At 38.6% G+C, this 20038-nt stretch overlaps 1 protein-coding gene across 11 annotated transcripts; it reads right to left on the bottom strand.

Moving 5' to 3' along the window:
• Nucleotides 1-1243: 1243 nt before the first annotated feature.
• LOC120069115 (sodium/hydrogen exchanger 1-like) lies at nucleotides 1244-18809 on the bottom strand. 11 transcript variants are annotated; one of them, XM_090317769.1, is made up of 17 exons: nucleotides 18604-18689; nucleotides 18499-18534; nucleotides 18293-18417; nucleotides 17748-17949; nucleotides 17473-17591; nucleotides 16869-16966; nucleotides 16098-16157; nucleotides 15902-15948; nucleotides 15626-15820; nucleotides 14844-14890; nucleotides 14474-14540; nucleotides 14265-14365; nucleotides 14041-14142; nucleotides 12911-13049; nucleotides 12404-12466; nucleotides 2526-2609; nucleotides 1244-1739 (listed from the first exon to the last, which is right to left on the bottom strand). In XM_090317769.1, the coding sequence occupies exons 4-17, from the start codon at nucleotides 17910-17912 to the stop codon at nucleotides 1419-1421; spliced, it is 1608 nt and encodes a 535-aa protein (XP_090173895.1). In that variant the 5' UTR covers nucleotides 17913-17949; nucleotides 18293-18417; nucleotides 18499-18534; nucleotides 18604-18689; the 3' UTR covers nucleotides 1244-1418. The 11 variants fall into 11 exon arrangements, with proteins under 11 accessions (XP_090173895.1, XP_090173891.1, XP_090173897.1 ...); XM_090317765.1 differs by having other exon boundaries at nucleotides 17748-17959; nucleotides 18604-18668; XM_090317771.1 differs by lacking the exon at nucleotides 18293-18417 and having other exon boundaries at nucleotides 18604-18752.
• Nucleotides 18810-20038: the final 1229 nt, after the last annotated feature.

The raw sequence follows: 20038 nt of genomic DNA, 5'->3' as shown, positions 1-20038 counted from the left end.
TAAACTATGAGAACAAGTAACTCATGCCTATATATAGGCTCATTCTCCAAATGGCATGGGGTCAATCCTTTAGGTTGTTTAAATAAATTGGGTGACAAATCAGGCATAGCAGTACTTCGAGATATAAACCAGGGGAACAAATGTCGAGCATACGAGAATGTCGTCCGTTTTCATTTCAAGGAAGTCCCCGATAAAGGAAAGAAAGGGTTGTAAGTAATGGCGCGTTCTGCTTCTTATTTAGAAAGGGGCACTGAAATTGTTTCTATTGGGTTGTGCGTGGCAGTTGGTATAGATGAATAAAGACGGGCCGCTTCACCGAGACCTATTCTCTTAATAGACGATAAAGTGGAATAGGAAAGGAGTCAAGTTGACTAATGAGTGCCTTTTGGGACAAATGATCAAAGGTTGACTACCATAGTAAAGTCCACCCCTCCCACTAACATAGAAAGAGATTTCCATAATATAAGAGTCTATGTGAATCTCTTCCCAACTAGGTTGAGTCGAGCTACCACTTGGGATGAGAATGGCTCAGCCTACATGATAGATGGGACCCACTGATATTAATGTAAGGTCTACAAATATATTTGGATGCAAATTTATAGTGTGAAGAAGGTGAGTATATGATGCTCACCGTACTAGAAAAATTCCGAGCCCTCTCCTCAACCCCACTTCTCGCAGAAGCATGCCTCAAAGGGGTATCTCCAACAATCAAACCTTACAACTAAACTCAACAAATATAATTTAAAAGTTACTCCGCCTTCAACTGTTACATTGGAATCTAAGGCGTCCGCAGCGCCCAAACAGAAAATGGTAAAATCTCTTGGATTGGCATACTGTGACACGGCGAAGCTTACACCATAATTTCTAAAAATATATGTACAGGTCTGATCCGCAAGGTTTGAATTTGACTTGAAAGTTAAGAGACAAACTTGTAATTTGACCTAATATTTAACTTTTATTATTGAAAATTAAAAGTGCAATTTTTTTATTTTTTTATTTTTTTATTTTTTTTTTGAAAATTGAGGGTTTTATTTGGGTTAAACAAACCCATAAAAAGAGATTTAACATGCCACTTCTTTAAAAATTAATAACATATATAACTCGATGTCCTGTTTCTGTTACAGTAAACTTATAAATCTCGATACATACTAATTTTTTACACATCTTCCAAAGGCATGTTTGAATGCCCTTGAAAGTGTTTAAAAAAAAGTATTTTTAAGTTTGAAGAAGGGGAGGGAAAAAATTTAAAAAAACACTAACTAACTAACTTTTTTATGTACTTAAAAGGTCATATACACAGACTAACTGTTGTCCATCTTCTGTGAAAACTATACACAGGCTACAGCTTCCTTTCTCTCTAGTTATTCTAGGAATAACTGATTTACAAAATTTCATGTGTTTTCTATACAATCTGGCCATCAATGGATATACTTTTCAGTTGGTGAACCAGGGATGAAAGATACAAAACCTCTTCCACCAAAAACAGGCCGCATGTATCGATCATCGAACATCCGCCAATAGTAATGGACAGAATGAGTTGGAGTTGTCAACAGCATTCGTAAGCTGGTAGGACGGGGAATGTCTGATCCTCCAACATCGGATTCGGTATCTTCAACACCAGGCAGAAGAGGGTCATTCAGCGACTTCAGTGGAGAATCTGCTAGAATTATGCCATCTATTTGTCTATCATGCAGTGAAAGCATGTACCTTACAATAGGTTTAGTTAATAGTCCAAATACCTGCCACATGATAAGAATTAGCAATCACTTTAAAACACTGAACTACAATATTATTTTGTTGTCAGCTATCACTTCAAAACAGTAACTACAAAGTTATTCTAATGAGCAAGAGAGGTAATATTAGAAATGTTCAATCCTATAATTTTGAGTATTAATTGAGTAAAGTTAGAATTGTTATTAGGGTATGAGTAGTGACATATTGGTATATTAATACGTAGTAACGATAGTATATTTTCAAAGAGAAATTACGACCAGCTTTCAAGAATGGCAATCCTCTCCCAATTACTGTAATGGACCACCAATTCCAAAGATTATGCCTCCCTCCTCTCAAACTCCTAACTCACTCTGTTTATAACCATCCACTCTGACCAACTTCCTTGGCAAATAATACCACATCAGTAAGCAGTACAATCAATAAGCCTAAGACCACATTTTCAATGTCAAATTTCAAAGGAACCTCAATGAACTAGGTGACAATGCAATATATTATATATCATGTTAGGGACAACAAAGCCATATATATATCTCCTACAATGGTATGATATTGTGAATTTTGGACATAAGCTCTCATGATTTTATTTTTGGTTTCACAAAAAAAAAAAAAAAAAAATCCTAACTTTGGCTTCTTCATACTAATGGTAATATTGCCCATCACTTAATGATTGTCCTCTTTCTTGGCCAATGTTGGAATTTAGGAGCACTTGAACAGTAACATGGTTAGGATTAAGTGAAGTAATCAAAATAATGATGCATTAATATCTCAACTCTATAAATCATTTCGCTTACCACATTAGTGATGAGGACAATTGTGATTGTGCTAGTAATCATGATCGCATTCCCTTGTAGTTGCGTGTGCCCCGACCTTGTAAACTGCAAATATTACAAATCACGTATCTAATCACAAAAAACCCCCACTTTTGTAAGAGTCCACACATTTTTTAGTATGCAAAAGGCTTCTAGTATAAAAATGATTGATTGCACATCAGATATATGAAAATATATTAGTACCCAATTAGATTACAAATTATTGGCGAAAAAAATTATGAAACAACCCCATTTATTTAGGTGCAAGTATCATGCCAGCTAAAAGCATAGATACTTTAGTTTGGATAACATGTTTGTCTCAAATACATTTCCATTACACAAACATTTGAACACTTCGTAGCATAATAGACATGTTTCAAACACTAATTGTACAAAGTGAATACGAGTTTGACAATTGTTACATATGTACTAAATATTGGGTAAGCATAATAAATGGTAATATAGGATGCAAATATTAAATTTTGAGAGCAAAACATTAAAGTTGTTTTTTAAATATATCAATGCACAAGTTTATCGACCTTAAATTTCCTTCCTATATGAAAATGATATATATTTTATATTTTAATAATTGTGTCCGTTGTGTCATAGATTTTTAGAAAATGTTGTGACATTGTATTCGTGGACTATTCGTTTCTTGTGTCCATATCCATGCTTAGATTTAATCTAGCATCAAAATTCAACTTTCATTTATTGCCCCAGAATCCCCCCCTGAAATCTGGGCCTGTAGCCTTCTACTTTCCATTTCCCTCTGAAACATTTGGATACTCACCACCCATCATTTCATCATTCCCTCCATCTTCCTCCTTAGCACCTCTCTGTTATGCTACATTTCTTCAATTCGTCCCTTACATTGGTTAGTTCCTTTCTTCCAACACCTTCTGCACCCTTGATGAATATTCCCCAATAATATACTAACTTAACTTTCATCCCCCCCCGCGGTTTCTGGTAGACAGCAGTCCCAGTCATGTGCTTTCTGATATCACTTGACAGTAACTACTAACTAGGAAAGGGCTCTTCATTGACTCAAAAAAGTAACTGTAGGGTAAGCAAAATGTAGAGTCTTACCAAACCCTCCCCTCAAGTCATATCAGAATGAGTGTATATGACCGAGGCTTATCATGGGGATTGATAAAGTCCAAATAAGTGTTATTCAAAGATAGCATCTTCCCTAATTGGTTACAGAATGAAACCTTTGACCAATTGGACTGCTTGACCACCTTATAAGAATATTTGGAAAGAGAACAAAAATGTAATCACACAAAACGGCTCTGTAAATCGAACAAAGATAAACAGATTCCTATCGAAAGACCACCTTATAAGAATATAAGAACGTATTTCAATCATACCATATTTAAACGAACTTGGTTGCTCAACCAACTTTGAACTGTAAGCAATCTAATTAAATTAATCCAATTCTAATTTCCAAAGCTAATTAGGAACCTGACAGGCCCCCGATCACTAAGGTATATGTGAGAAAACGGATGAGGAAGGGAAATGAGCTGGTTAGTTAAAGGGCCGATCACTAAGGTATATGTGAGAAAACGGATGAGGAAGGGAAATGAGCTGGTTAGTTAAAGGTGAGAGTGAAGGTGAGAGGACTATATATATATGTGCATGTAATAGGGGGTAAGGCATCGGGAAATTAGTGAATGTAATTCTCTTAGAGGCATTGGAGACATAGGGAGCTCTCGAATCTCCCTTGTTCTGTTGATAAATAAAATTGAAAGGTTGAGACCTATCAATTTTGGTTTCAGAGTCGTGGATCTTGGGTATGGTGGGGAAGATGAAAGGAAGAGTATCAGCCGTGGAAGATAAGCTGGTTGTGAATTGGGGTTCAACTAGACGGGTGAGAGATTCGACAGCTTACAAAGACAACACGAACTGTTGATATCACGGTTCAACACAATGATGGAAAAAGGAACTACCTCGTCAGAACGAACAGTGACGGATAAAGGGAAAGGAGTGGTGGAAACAACTTCTAAAGAACCAAAGAAGGAAGGTGAATCGCAAGTAGGAGTGCACGCACCTGGGAGTAAGGAGGTTCCGTTGTTTGACATGAGGTTGAGGAAGCTAGAGGTACTCATCTTCAAAGGGAGGAGGAAGAGAACCCCGATGGATGGTTACATCGAGTGAAACGGTACTTTGTGGTTAATCGCTTAACAGAGGAAGACAAGCTAGATGCAGCAGTACTCTGTTTGGAAGGGGAAGCCCTAGAGTGGTATCAGTGGGAGGAGGACTGGAAACCGATTGGAAGCTAGAGTCGATTCTGCGAGCTATTTGTCGAAAGGTTTCGACCAACGAATGAGGCAGACCGTTATGCTCGTTTGATGCGTCTTCAACAGAGGAAGTCAGTAAAGGAGTATCGTCGTCGATTCGAGCAGTATTCAACGGGACTGAAAGACCTGGGAGAGAAGGCCTTAGAGAGTAAGTTTGTTTCTGGGCTGAAGGAAAAGATCCAAAGCGAAATGAGAAAACTAAACTCATCAGGGATCAAGAAGGCCAAGATGACTATGGGCCAGTTGATTAAGGAGGACCAGATGATCCAACAGAGACAACTAAAGGGAGTTGGGCCGCCCGATAGTGTGGGGGGGGAAATTAAGTGGGCCAAGTGGGTCAGGAGCGACGAGCGGGTCGAGTCGGTCATCAGGAGCCAGCAATGCTCGATTGTTTACACTAAGCCCTAATCGTAAAGCAAGCGCACTTGGGAGCTCATCGACCACAATTACTCAATTCGAGAAGGTGAGAGCAAGGGCACGAGGGGCCAACCATACTGACGTTTGACAAAGGAAGAGATGAGAATTAAGAAAGAGAAGAGTATTTGCTTCAAATGTGATGGGAAGTTTAGCTTTGGGTAAAAATGTTGGAAGAAGGAATTGCCATTTTTGTTCATTCAAGATGGGGAAGATATGTCTTCATGGGACAAAGAAGTTGACAGGGAGCTACAACAACCCGACGATGGTGAGGCCTTAAACCAGGTAACAAATGACAAGTAGCTCACTTATCCCTTAATTCCATGGTAGGCTTGAATTCTCCAATACTTGCCATTGATGAACTTCTTGATGAGTTATTCAAGGCCACCATATTTTCGAAGATTGACTTAAAGTCGGGATATCACCAAATCCGAGTCAAACCGGCCGACATCCATAAGACCGCCTTCAGGACACATGAAGGGCACTATGAATTCTTGGTAATGCCTTTTTAGGTTGCGAAACGCTCCTTCGACTTTTCAAGCTATCATGCATGATATCTTACGTCCGTATCTGCGTAAATTTGTCCTCGTGTTCATTGATGACATTTTAATATACAGCAAGTCCTTGGAAGAACATGTGAACCACTTGAAAATAGTGATGCAAACTTTGATCGAAAATCAGTTGGTGGCTAACGAGAAGAAATATCATTTTGCAGCTTCATGGATAGAGTATTTAGGACATATTGTCTTCGTTAAAGGCATGGCAGCTGATCTGGAGAAAATTGAAGCCATGGAGAAATGCCCGGTCCCCATAAATGTTAAAGTTACTCCAGGGTTTCTTGGGATTGACTGGTTACTATCGTAAATTTGTTGCTAACAACGGCACCATTGCATTATCACTGACTCAGTTGCTAAAGAAAGGAAATTTTGTGTGGAACTCTGAGGCTGAAGAAGCTTTCTATCGCTTAAAATCGGCCATGATTGTTGTACCAGTGTTGGCTCTACCAAACTTCAATGAACCATTTGTAATAGAGACGGATGCTTTAGGTGTAGGCATGAGAGCGGTACTAATGCAACAGAAGCGACCCATAGCCTTCTTTAGTCAGGCCCTTCCCCTTACGCACAGGATCAAGGCGGTTTATGAGCCACTTATGGCCATTGTGTTGGCAGTGAGGAAATAGAGACCCTACCTATTGGGACGATGATTCACAGTCTATACTGGTCAGAAGAGCCTAAAATTCTTGTTAGAGCAACGGGTAATTGCAAGTGAGTACCACGTTGGATAGCTAAGCTAATGGGATAAGATTTTACTATAGAATACAAACAAGGAATGGAGAATACAGCGGGGAATGCTCTATCTTGTTTACCACCAGCAATGGAATTTGGTTTACTCAACCTCGTGGGAGGACTCAAGACGGCTGTTTTAAGGATGAGATTGTGGCAGATGAGGAATTAAATGGCATTCATCAAGCCCTTTTAGCTAAGCAACCAACTACCCCAGGTTATTCCGTGAGGGAAGAACTATTGTATTACAAAGCACACCTCATTCTTCCAGCCAACTCCCCTACCATTCCTCTTTTATTAAGAGAATTTCATAACAGCCCTGTTGGGGTCACCAAGGAGCTCTTAAAACATACCAATGGTTGGCAAAGGAGGTGTATTGGCACGGGCTGAAAGCGCGAACGCGAAAATTTGTATCCGAATGTGAGATTTGCTAGCAAACGAAGTACCTTACCCTAGCCCCAGCAGGGTTACTCCGAGCTATACCAATTCAGGACAAAGTTTGGGAAGATATCGAAATGGATTTTGTTGAAGGCTTACCAAAATCAGATGGGTTTGACACAGTTATGGTGGTGGTAGACCAATTATCCAAATATGGGCACTTCATCCTTCTTAAGCATCCGTTTAATGCTCAGTCAGTGGCAGCAATATTCATCAAGGAAATTGTGAGGTTACATGGTTACCCTCGCAGCATCATATCCGACAGAGACAAGATTTTCACAAATTTGTTTTGGGAAGAAATCTTTAAGGCATCAAGGACACAATTACGGCGTAGCATGGTGTCACAATCTAACTTTGAGATAGTAGATTGGCGACATGTGAGTGTCAACACATCTGGCAAAGATAGAGGGTCAAGAGAAGTGTGATGATGCAACCGAGGAGGACGGTGCATCATCCAACACACCAAGATAAGTGGGCAAGCATGTCATGTTAAACATTAAGCAAAAAGACAAGCAACCATGTCATCAGTGGTGTCAGTGACAAACTCAGTGGGAGCCAGATGGGGCCCCAGGCCGTCACCTCGAAAGGTGGGGTTTCGTCGCGAGTTTGAACTAGCAGCTTTAGAGTTAGATGCATATTGATAAGACATGCAAGTCCGTCGAATTTCATGTCAATCGAAATTCAGAAGGGCGCTCTACGTTGGTGAGTGACCGTTCGTCACATTTCATATGCATAGGTGGCAAAGAGAAAAATGTTCAGAATGCACTATAGGGAGAGGCATGGTGTCAGCTCTTCACCACCCCTAGGCCCTGTGGCCTAAGTGAGCTACCACATGGCACATGCGTGTCATGGCGTGAGCGAGCATTACAAGACAAGTGCCTTGGGCGTCTGCTATTGAGAATGGGATCTCATGGACAGTGTCGGACGGCACGGGTGTGCCGGCATTGCACCCCTTCCCATGGGCCAGAGGTTTGATGTAGCACCCGGTATGCCATTTCGATTCGACAAGGACTTGGAAGGGTCTAAGTCTCGATTATGTCTGAATGGATGGATGGATGTCCGAGAAGTCCCGGGTTGGATTTTTGCCCATGGATCGGATGATGATAGTTCTCGATAAGCGTGCCCAAACAGGAGAGAGAGAGCTGATGACATCCCGACACTCAGGATGGCATCCTAAAGCATCAGTGGGACTCGATAGTTCCCGATTGGCCCAATACTTGCCCGACTTATCCCAGTAAGCATTGTAATGGCTCGGTAAAGCTCGATAGGCAACCATTAGGCCGGTAGAAGCCCAATAGGTGCCGAAATAGGTCGGTAGAACCCGGTAAGCATTATTATGTCCCGGAAAGTCCTGATAAGTGTCTGAATCACTCGATAAGCCCTGGTAAAAGGTTATAAGCCTGTTCTAGCCCAACGAAGGGTTTGAACTCATCCCGATGAAGTTCCGAAGCGATGTAAAAGTATGGGGGACGTGTTGTTGGGTACCAAGATGACGAAGAGAGATGCGACGTTGCATTGTGATGACCTTAGCCTCATATATGGGCAAGGTCAAGCCTTAAAACTTGGCCTAGAGTAAAGGCAAGTCGGCTAGAGTCGCACATGAGGGAAAATACACATACGGGCGATGTGTATGGCCGAATGAAGTTCAGTTCCGCATGAGTTCAATTCGGTTGAGGATGGAATAACCTCGCCTAAGGTCCGATGAAGCTTCAAAGAGTCGAGTAAAAAGTGAATTGGGACTTGAGCATCCCTTAAGGCTGACCATGATCACGGGTGAATCATGGTGTCGCACGGTTGGAGAAGTATGACCGTGACACACAGCATGCCACCCACAAACTGATGGGCAGTCAGAAGTGGTGAATCGAGGCCTTGAAACGTATTTGAGATGCTTCGCAATGGGGAAGCCCAAACAATGGTCCAAATGGATTCCTTGGGTAAAATTCAGTTACAACACTGTCGTACACTCGGCCACAAATTGTAAACCCCGAACCCTATTTCCCTACTTAAGTACGTTAATAAGTAGGATAATGAAGACTAAGTTTGAGAGAATGTTATGTGGTAAGGAAAAGGCTTGAGAATGATAAGGGAAGGGGAAACATTTTAAGGGTTGAAGCATAGATCTCTCGGGTAAGAACTTACTTGTGTGCCTAGAAGGAAGAAGGAAATTTGCCTAAGTGTGAACCTTGCGTTGAAACCTTGATGCGTTGAGGACCAAGGTTGGCGCGGCAACCGTGTGCAGCTATGGTGGGGTGGTGTGGCGCAAGGCATGTGCTGATGGCGGCAAGGTTTATGCGTGCACGAGTTAGCAAGGGTCGAGAGGGATGCCATGCGGTAAGCATTGGCCTATGCGTTAATAGTAGGGCATGGACGCACGCATGGACAAGGATGCTATAGGCGATGTGGCTTGTGCGTGCGATAGTATGTGATGGTCAAGCGAGGATGTGCGTTGCGCGCAAGAGGGGCGCTGAGGCATGCGCTGGTCAAGTGGTGTACACGTCTAAGTGGGGCTATGCGATGCCGAGGCTAGTGGGTTATGCGATGAGGATTGGTATGCGTTAGTAAGATGGTGTTGAGCATCCATTGAGAACTTCACCATGGATGCATGGGGGAATGTTGGACGCATAGGGATGGTTGTTGAAGCAACCATGTGCCCAACCTAGGTCATATACGTTGATGGGGGAAGTCTTGGAGAACAAGGTTGGGTTGACAGCACAATGGAGTACATGGCTCAACCAAATGAAGCACCGAACAAGCCTAGAAGGAGGTGGACGCATATTAGGGCGTGCAATGGAAGCCTATGCGTGGATATGACATGGCATGGTCCCCTTCCCCAACAATCCCATAATTGATCTTAGAGAAATCTCTACGTTGGTTGCAACTTCTAAAGCTTTTACCTTAGGTTCGATGGCTTCCAGTCTGACCGGTTCTTCTCCCCCTTCTTCTTTTTCCTAGTAAATTAATAGATTCAACTCACGTTTCTCCTTTAGCTGGAACCTATGCTCTGGAGAGTACTTCTCGTCACACCTAAAACACAGTCCCTTCTCTCTTTTTTCCATTGCTTCTGAGTCCGTTAACCTCCTCAAAGGTCTCTCTCTTTTTTCTGCTTTGTCCTCTGGGAGGACCACACTTTTGAGTGTTTCATTTCGGGCCACATTCTCCCGTTTTTTGGGCTCGCTACCCGTACTCTGTTTGTTGAACCCTTTTTGTGCCCCTGTTGGGCTTGGGCCCACTTCCTGTTGTGTCTTCTGTAGTGCCAAATTTCAATCGCTCATTGCTTGGGATTCCTTCATACAAGCCTCCAGGCCCACCAAGTGTCGACTTACTACCTCTGCCTTAATCGAGGGAGTTAGACCATTAAGGAAAGTCTCCTCCAACATCTCCTCCGCCGTAGCTAGGATCGGCACTGCATATGTCTCAAACTTCCTCCAGTATTCTTTATACGTCCCTTCTTGTTTAATCCACAGGAATCGTGACAAGAGGGTCCCTTCTTGAGTGGGTTGAAATCTTTCGTACATCCTCTATTTCAACTTTTCCCACGTCCGTATTGGTCTCCAATTGTGAGACCATCTAAACCAGTCTACAGCCTCTGGTGAAAAGGCTATAATGGGGACCTTAATCTTTTCCTCGTCAATCAACTCATGTATCTCAAAGTAGTGCTCCGCCGAATAGACCCAGGAGTCAAGATGTTCACCGTTGAATGTGGGCATTTCTAACCTTTTGTACTTGTGGCGATCGTTTGACCCTCCACTAGACATTATTTGCGAGCTCTCTCCTTCTTCACCCTCCTTGTTTACCTTGTGTTTCAGTGTATCCCTTGTTACGCTCGATTGCTCCTTCCCTCGCATCCCTATCAGTGATTGTACCGCCACTATAATCCGTTCCAAGCTCTTCCTCATCTCCTCCATCGCTTCTCAAAGTTCCAGGATCCCCTTTGTGTTGTTATCTACCTTCTCCTCCATCTTGCGTTTCTTCTCTACTCATTTTTCCCAGATTTCCGAACTTGGCTCTGATACCAATTTTTTAGGAACTGCACATGCAATAGAGTTATCCCAACAAGATTCCCGATAACAGGGCAATGCCCTGAGATAGATTTTATTTATATACTTCTAGGGAAAATTACATCAGCATTCATAAAGAAAAGAAACAAACAAAACACATCACAACTTAGCTGCCTAGCACATTCAAGAGGGTTGGTATTCCTCTCCCCAAAAGAGATCCTCTGCTTTCTGATCCTTTGCCTACAGGGTGCCTTCCTTTTTAAACCCCTCTACGCTGGTCCCCCCTTCTCATTTCTCCTAACGAACGGTAAGAAATATTCTTATTTTCCCTCATTCTCCCCATAACTAACTTGTCAGCTATATCCTTTTATTTAATTTCTTCCTCTCCCCCATTATTTCCTTTTTTGGCCCTTCGACAATAGGTCTTTATGACGGGAGGTCTTACAGACTCTTTATGATATTGCTACTCACTGAGCTTAAGGCTCGCGCTTTTCTTTTATGTTTTCCTTTGCAAGTAGCAGAAGAGTCCAGGTTGCTATGAGAAGTCGAGGTCTGCCACGAATGTCTGCCACCCCCACTAATACGTTATAAGCAAGATTTGGGTGGTTGAAGTGGATCAACAGCTACGAACCCGTGATGAAGTGTTACAGCACCTGAAAACAACACTTCAGAAGGTGCAACAACGGATGGTCAACTTAGCAAACCAAAAAAGACGAGACGTGGAGTATGATGTAAATGATTGGGTCTATTTGAAGCTTCGTCCTTATCGACAATCCTCATTGGCTCAACATGCTCACCCAAAGCTAGCTCGTAGGTTCGTTGGTCCTTATCAGATAACTATGTGAATAAGGAAGGTCGCTTATCGCTTGGCATTACCATCAAATTCAAGGATTCACCTTGTTTTCCATGTTTCGCTCCAAAAGAAAGCAGCATGTTCCAACCTTCCGGTGCTGCCACTTCCCCCTACATTGGCACCTGATTTGACTTATGTTTTACAACCAGTAGAGGTCTTGGGCATGCACAATTCACCTACGGAAGAAGGAGCCTTTGAAGTGTTGATTCGTTGGGAAATGGTTTAGTTATTGGGTGAATATGTTGGTTAGGGGGTGTGGGCCCGAAAGAATATTGTTAGTTAAGGTTAGAAGAGTGAAAGTATGAGGGCTATATATATATGAGCATGTAATAGGGGTAAGGCATCAGGAAATTAGTGAATGTAATCGTCTCTTAGAGGCATTGGAGAGGTAGGGAGCTCTCGAATCTCCCTTGTTTTGTTGATAAATAAAATTGAAAGGTTGAGACCTATCAGAACCATCAATGCAAGTGTTCTTTATGGTTTGCTAATAAGATCTAGAATAAGTCCTTTCATAGTTAGGCAGTAAAATTCCAAGAAATTTAGAGCAATGAAGCTCACATAACTTCCAGAAGAGTACCTGATTATAAGCAAGGGCCACAGATACAGCGCCCCTCATGAGCCCAGCCCACCAAATTGTAACCTGCAAGGAATTTCCATAAGTAACTAACAAATACACAAAACAGTTTAAATAACAAAAAATGGGGTTAATACAAGTTTGGACCCTAAACGTTCAAGGTTGTCGTATAATTTCCTGTATTTTGACAAATTTATAGTAAGTTCATGAACTTTCATTGTCGTATTTATCTTGTCCCTACAATAAGTTTGTAATAGGTTCTTAGACTTTCAATTTTAGAATATTAGGAATGTATTATTAAAGGATTAAGTGGCAAGCTCATTTTAGGTAAGGCTACTGTAGTGTGGCAAAGATCCATTAGCACAAAATAAGTTTAAAAACCTGTTAGAAACTTTTCAAATTATAAATAAATCTAAGGACTTATTAGAAACTTTTTCAAATACATGAACTTATTAGGCATAACATTACAGTTCATAGGCCAAACTTATAATTCAACCAAAATATAACTACCTGCTGCTTAAACCCAATTTTGTCAGTCTGGGACTTTCTAGTCAAGTTTGATATAAAAGAAAGTGGAAATACAAAAGCTGCTCTTGCAACAAGGACTAAACCAAGCAGTATTAGACTCACTCCAGCCGATGTCCAAGGCCTGTCAAAAAGCAACAAATTATGTAATGCAAAAGAGCAAACAGAGAGCCTGTTGCATAAAGTACATGGATGTCCACAACACTCAAAAGCTATATGGTTGACAATTTCAACCTTCAATGATAGTTAAATTATCCCTAAACTTATAAGCTTGAGCTAATAGACCAAGTAATTTTAATCTTAATACTCATATTGACATTACTTCTTACTTTATGAGCTCAGAAATTAGCATAATGCCCAACAAATGGCTATCAATATTAATCAAGGGAGAAATGACAATATAGGAGTTTAAGCACAAGATTTCCTACTCTAATAAGTTGTACCATGTTGAATCACGATGAACCCATAAACTTAAACCGACATATTATTATGCAAGCAATTTATATTTAAGGCTCATATCTCTTCGTGGTGGAATGTTTGAGTTCCCGCTACATGGAAAGGCTATCGGTTGACGGGTAAGTTGAACTCCTCAAGAGGGGCTCTTAAGCCTTGGAATAGGGAGGCTTTTGGAGATTTGAAGACCAAGAAACAAGATTTGAAGGCTATTAGTTTATGAGATTGCGAGATGTATGTGGAACCGCTTCTTACAGGAGTTTGATTTTGTGTTGCCTCGTCAAATAGGTATTAGAGATTTAATTGGGAGCTCCTCCTCAATCTGCCTTTTAGTGAAAAAGGCTACTTTTTATGGCTTGCAAGGGTGTGCTCTCTGTTATGAGGTATTTGAGGGGAGAGGAATAACAAAGTTTCTAAGGGAGTGGAGAAGGTCCTTGTTGAGGTTTCATATTTCTCTTTGGTTTCGGTTTTAAAGACTTTTTATAATTATACACTAGGTAACATTACTCTAGTTGGAGGCCATTTCTCAATGAAAGCAATTGTTTCTATATATAGATAATCCTTCCATAATCCTTTTTATAAACTGCTTAATAAGACCTGTAAGAATGATGAATGTATGAATAATAGCATTACAAAGACAAAAACTAACTTAAGAATGTCACCTTTGGCCAACAACTTTCCACTTCTCAATATCCAACGCATCCATACCAACATATAAGAAGATGAAAGTCTCTGAAACAAATGAGAACGTTGCAAAAGTATGCCTACAAGAATCAATAAATAACGGAAGGGGAAAAAACCACATCAGTACTTGGAAATTTTCAAATACATTATTAGACTATGAAAAAGAGGTATCCAAAGAGACCGAGAGAAATAATTAACATACTTGGTGGTCACTCGTGAACTTTCAGTCACATTATGCCAAGTGTAGTGAGACATGACAATCCCACAAAAGAACATGGTAAGAATACCACTTAGATAGCACAACTGCCATAAATAAGCAATTGCATCATCACATGTTAGTGAAAATCAATGATCTGAATTCAAAGTTGACATGCATTTTGACTTAACATGTACATATTTTTGAAGTCTTACTTCAGCAGTCATATACGAAAGGTAAGGCATTAAAATCATCAAAGCAACCTCCCGATCAGTTGAGTGCCTGAAATTTTGAAAAAGTTCAAAATATAGCACTTGACTTCAATTTGATATTTATAAGATGACAGATACAAAAAGCCTCTGATCCACTCCAAAATAAGCATGTTTGTCAGCAATCCCACTAATTCAAAGTTCTATAATTAAAACTAAATCCTTTTTATCAATGGCAAGGGTCACGTTTCATTCACTACATTGGAATTCTTGACTAAAAGAAATGAACTTAATGAACAGAGGAAGGAAAAGAACTAAGATATTCTATATTCAATAATTGAGAAAAGTAAAAAGAAGGAAAAAAATGATTTCTTGCCTGCCAAAGTACAGTTTCTTTATGATGTATGCACTGGACAGCCCAACCTGTGAATTAAAGTAGAGTCTCAACTTCCTAAGAACCAAAAACTGAATAATAATATAACCAATAACTAAATGAGAAATACCCAGAAACCTATCTCTTACACTTTCCCACTAGAAATCTCCCTAGGAACCCACCTTTTCCCACAAGATTAAAAGTAGACGCACACTTCATAGAAAACGGATAAATAAATTTGAAGAATAAAATAGTTATTCAGCCCTCTAGGGTCTTTCCAGTAAGCAGCCCTGCCACTCCCCAAATAGTTAAACAAAAGTAAATAAATAAGTATAAAAAACATTCCAATTTCACACAAAACACAGCCCCTTGACCTTCCCACAGCATAAGATATTTGTAACTCTTGCACCTTCACTGTCTTTAAGTTCCTAATAGAGTTCTATACTATTCTTCTTCACCTATGGCCCTTCATTTTAGATACATTTCTCAAAATATGACCAATTAGACATTGGCTCAAGGTTTACTCTTTTTTATACACCTATAACTTGTGACCACCTCAAATAATCTCACAAGACAACCATTTGACTCTACTATGCTTGCTTATCGAGAAAACTTGTGATTTTAAATATTAGGTGGGTGATCACCATGGTTTGAACCTATTCCCTCTAGTCCCTTTACTATTTCTTTGTTCCCAATGACGATTAAGTCAACTCGTGGTAGTTTACTTGAGATTACTGCCAATAGGACAGGAGAAAATCAGAGAACATATTGAAAAAGAGACTCACAATCACTCCCAGCAAGGTGCTCGTAAAAAATAAATAGAAAAAGTTTCCAAGAAGCTGAATGCCATTGGATGAGGTGATGTGAGAGAGGTCAAATCTCTGGATTGCTTTGAATAGTACAACAGAAGTAGCATCATTAACCACGCCTTCACCAAAGACTAGACTATACAGTAAAGGAGTCTCATCCTGATTAAGCACCTACAGCATTAGAAGAAAAATTAGCAAAATGTAGCACATTGTTGGGTGACATATATATAATCCACCAAAATCAAGACGTACCTGCAAGGTGCAAACACTATCTGTCGCTGATAAGATTGCTCCAAGGGCTGCAAGAGACGAATTAAAAATAAAAATAAATTTAAAAAACTGGAAGGGGACTCTAGTTCTAGACTATCCCCATAAGCAAAAGAATAATGAGAATAATGCTCAGGCTTTCAATACACAAATTAGATAAGAAAGAAGTTCAGAGATATACCAAAATAATCACCCACGTCTAAGAAGCCAATGTCAAAGTTCTTGAATAAATGGAGTGAACCTGTTTCAAGGGTCTTAACGTTAATTTCAATAAAAGATTGCAATCTAAGGCATAAACACATTCTAAACTAATGCAGTCATGATGGCCATTTGATAAGTCATAAGCAGACATTTATCATCCATAAATACTAGTCATTTTCCTATATGCATATAATCTCCTGAAGATATGTTGAGCCAATTGTACGTTACATAAGAAGTATTATGTTGTTTCATCAACAGTTCAATATTTATTTTTATGAAAAATCAAATCTTCATTGAGGGAAAAAAAAGAAAAAAAAGAGAGAATACAAGGTCATCTAAAAAAACAAGCCCACAAAAGGTCCCACTAAAGAAAAAGGTGCGATATAAAAGAACATTCAAGAAGTATCCCCTTGGAGGTGGGGGCTATTTCTCTTATATGTAGAACAACCACTATCTGTAACTTTTTGCTTGAGAAAAGCACAGTATGCGCCACTACATCATTAGCGTATATACTTTATGTACTTTTTACCTTCAACTCACTGTCGAAAATTTCAACTCACGTATGCTATCCATGTGTCATTTGCTTAAAAAATAATTCAGGATTTAAACATAACCTTTTTTTCAAGTAAATATATGGGGGAAAAAACTGGAGAGAACATTCAAGAAATTGTAGAATATCCCAATAACTTCAGATATACACTATCACTAGATGGTGAAAGTTTTGAGGAAAGAAAAAGATATGAGAAACTACCTAGTGATATGATGAAAAATGAGATCACTGTACCAACAGCCCCAAACAACATGATCATTAGAAAGTTTCGAAAGAACTGTTTCTTTTTCACCTGAAACCTGAAACAGGAAATAAATTTAAACTTAGGAAACTATCAGCATCTTGAGAAAGAAACAAAACTCGTATGAGTAAAGACAATTTATAACTGAAAGGCACCAGTACAAGCTACATCCATAAACAATAATTAGTCAACAGTCTTTTCTCAGATTAAAAATCTTTTAAGGCATTATTGCTGAAGACAGTTTGTCCATCAGTGAAATCATACAACACAATAAGGAGGCATTATGATTAACTCAGAACTAAAAATTTACCATATAGACGTGTCATATTATTAAGTTAGTGAATACATGCCAAATACTATACTTTTAAAATTGATGTCACAGAAACTTAGTAGCCCCTGGACCACAATTGTAATTCAAGAACTTTTCAAGAGTGTACTTACTTGTAACTGCCAAATAAAATATTATACAGATAAAGTAACAGCATAGCAAAAGACACTTGAACCAATGCAACAAAACTAATAAGGAAATGTAGGAGATGCACTTTATATCTGATTGATCCATACCCGGCATTAAAAATTATAGGTGGAAGAACATAAATGAAGAAAAGTTCTTCACTAAACACTAGGATGCGTGAGTTTCTGCCTTTGGTAGTTAATAAGATGAGAGTTCCAGTGAGAAGACCCTGTAAACAAGAAAGAAATATCACAAATTCAATTACCTAGGCCAGAAGATATATGAATCCAAATACATGGATAACTTCACAAGTTTAAATATCAATTTTCAGGTGGAATGAAATACATTGACAGGAACGTCACAATTGCATTAAAATGCAACTCACAATGAAAATGGCAGTGACTGATTCATTTATCCAACGACTTTTCTCGAGAAGATGCCCAATTACAATACAAGCACAAAGAAGTAATACAAACAGTGCAACACGATGCTCTTCAGGGTCTGCTTTCAAAGCCAACTTCATCACAGCGTTTCCGAAATACGAATCCATGAAATAATTTGAATATTAGGAAAGTCCTCAGCGCACACTGCAAGAAACTAAAATCATAATGTAATTGTAGTAAACATCCATATCATCATCCAAAAGAGGTTCAATCAAATCTCACACAATTCTAAAAAAACAACAGCCAAGCCGTTTCCCTCCCATGAATTTTCCACGAGACTCAACATCAACATACATGTTTTAGAGGGCCCAGAAATAAATATAGATAAATTAAATTAATAGTATATATAAATTTGGTTCTCTTCCGCAATTAAGTTTGGAAATCCATTGCCATTCAAAATAACATTAAGGAAACAAAAGAAAAACGGTGTTAACAGGTTTTCATATCTAATTTTACAATAAACTCCAACAAATTATCGAGTCCGTACCCAAAAGAAATATCACGAAAGGGCCAGCCTGGGGTAGATTTCATGAACTTCCCACTTAAAATGAACATTACTTAACCCTTAAGAATCTACTACTTTCTTTACCTTCAATTCACTCCTTCAACTAACTACACCAAAAACAAAAGAACTTCAGAGCAACGCCACGAATCAAAACAATCAAACCAAGCATAACATTTAAGGATTCTTACCTCAAATCAGAAATGACAACATCAAGACAGCCGATCCTGTTACACATGCAATCTCTAAAGAAAAAATGGAATGAAAATGGGAAGAAGAAAGCAGAATTTGTTTACCTTATTTCTACTACCGCCAAAAGAATTGAGAGAAGAGGAGTCCAGTCTAAAAGTAATCCAAGAAATATCTGAGGGAAGGGAGTTGAAAGTTGAAATTAGAAGTAATGGAGACTTGTATGCGAAGGAAAATAGGATGAAACTTTGGTGGTGTTGAAACGATGGCCGTAGGATCAGAATATGGAATTCCAGTCCGCCAATGTTACGGTGACTGTGACTATGAATTTTTAAATTTTTGTACAGTTGGTTATGCTGGCCCACACTTGTTACGTGGTTTTGGATTTTTTTTTTTTTTTTTTAAAGGTTTAAATTCTATGTCGGTCGGTTCCTTAAAAAAAATAATAAAAATCTATTCTAATCTTTAAATTTTAAAAAAATTACTTACGTTAGTCCCTATAATTTAAATTCAATTAACCTCTGCACCCGATTATGAGATGGCTAGTATTTTCAAATGACTAAGTTGTCACATAAGTTAGCTACGCTAAAAAATCTACGATTTCAATTTTGAATTAGGTGGCAAAGCGAATTTTATAGGAGATTTCAAAAGTTATTTTGGATTCAAAATTTTGGTCGTATCACTATTTGGACATATTGATCATTGACATTTTACTTTATCTTCATTTTGCTCGGTCCATGATAGATGCAATTTCATCTTTCAAAGTTAACGAAATCTTAATAGTATAGACCAAAATAAATATTTTTACAAGTTTAAAGACTAAAACCGACATTTTTTTTTAAGTTTATTGATCAAAATAGAAAAAGATTCAAAGTTCAAGAACCAAAATAGTTTCTTTTCCCTTTTTTTAATACTAATTCATTTTTAGGTTAAAGATACTTTTTTTATCCCTGAATTTTCGTTAAATTAATAATTTAGTCTATGAACTTTCATGAAAGTAACAATTTAGTCCCAAATTTTAGTTGACAACAATTTAGTCTTTATATTTTAGTTGGCAACAATTTAATCCACACTCTTTCGAATTTGTAACGATTTAGTTACTAAACTTTAAAAAGTATCGTAATCTTAGTCAATGTAATTTACAAATGGTATCATTTAGTTCCTACCGTGATTTTTTTCCATCGAAATTAATATTAATTTTTATTAGATAATGATTTAGTCTTTATATTTTCATTAAATTATTCTAATAGTTTTCACGATAGAAACTAAATTATTACAAATTATAAAGTATAAAAGTAAATTGTTGTTTATTTAGTTTATGACTAAATTGATGCAAGTTTAAAAGTACAGGGACTAACTAAACTTTAATAATTAAATTGTTACTTTCATAAATGTTTGGGGATATCTTTTTTAAAATAACCTTAGTTTATTACTACATGCATTATTTGTGATTTTTATTATGCATTGATATTTACGTCGTACAATTCATATAATTAATTTATTCTTGTTGTTTTATATAAGACTCTTAATACTTTTGTATCA

This window comes from Benincasa hispida, chromosome 9 (genome assembly GCF_027475165.1).
Source record: "Benincasa hispida cultivar pf3 chromosome 9, pf3_genome.v1.1, whole genome shotgun sequence".
In the NCBI taxonomy this organism is placed as follows: Eukaryota; Viridiplantae; Streptophyta; class Magnoliopsida; order Cucurbitales; family Cucurbitaceae; genus Benincasa; species Benincasa hispida.
The sequence above is the reverse complement of the archived record's forward strand: the minus strand, read 5'-3'. Positions and strand labels throughout refer to the sequence as shown.

What these genes read in the sequence shown, in the direction of transcription:
- LOC120069115 (XM_090317763.1), bottom strand. Translation starts at nt 17,912, where the DNA reads ATGGATTCGTATTTCGGAAACGCTGTGATGAAGTTGGCTTTGAAAGCA. An exon ending in AAGAAACTGTACTTTGGCAG is followed by an intron (nt 14,541 to 14,843) that starts GCAAGAAATCAT and finishes TCAAAATTTCAG; the next exon opens with GCACTCAACTGATCGGGAGG. An exon ending in TTGTCCTCATCACTAATGTG is followed by an intron (nt 1,740 to 2,525) that starts GTAAGCGAAATG and finishes ATCATGTGGCAG; the next exon opens with GTATTTGGACTATTAACTAA.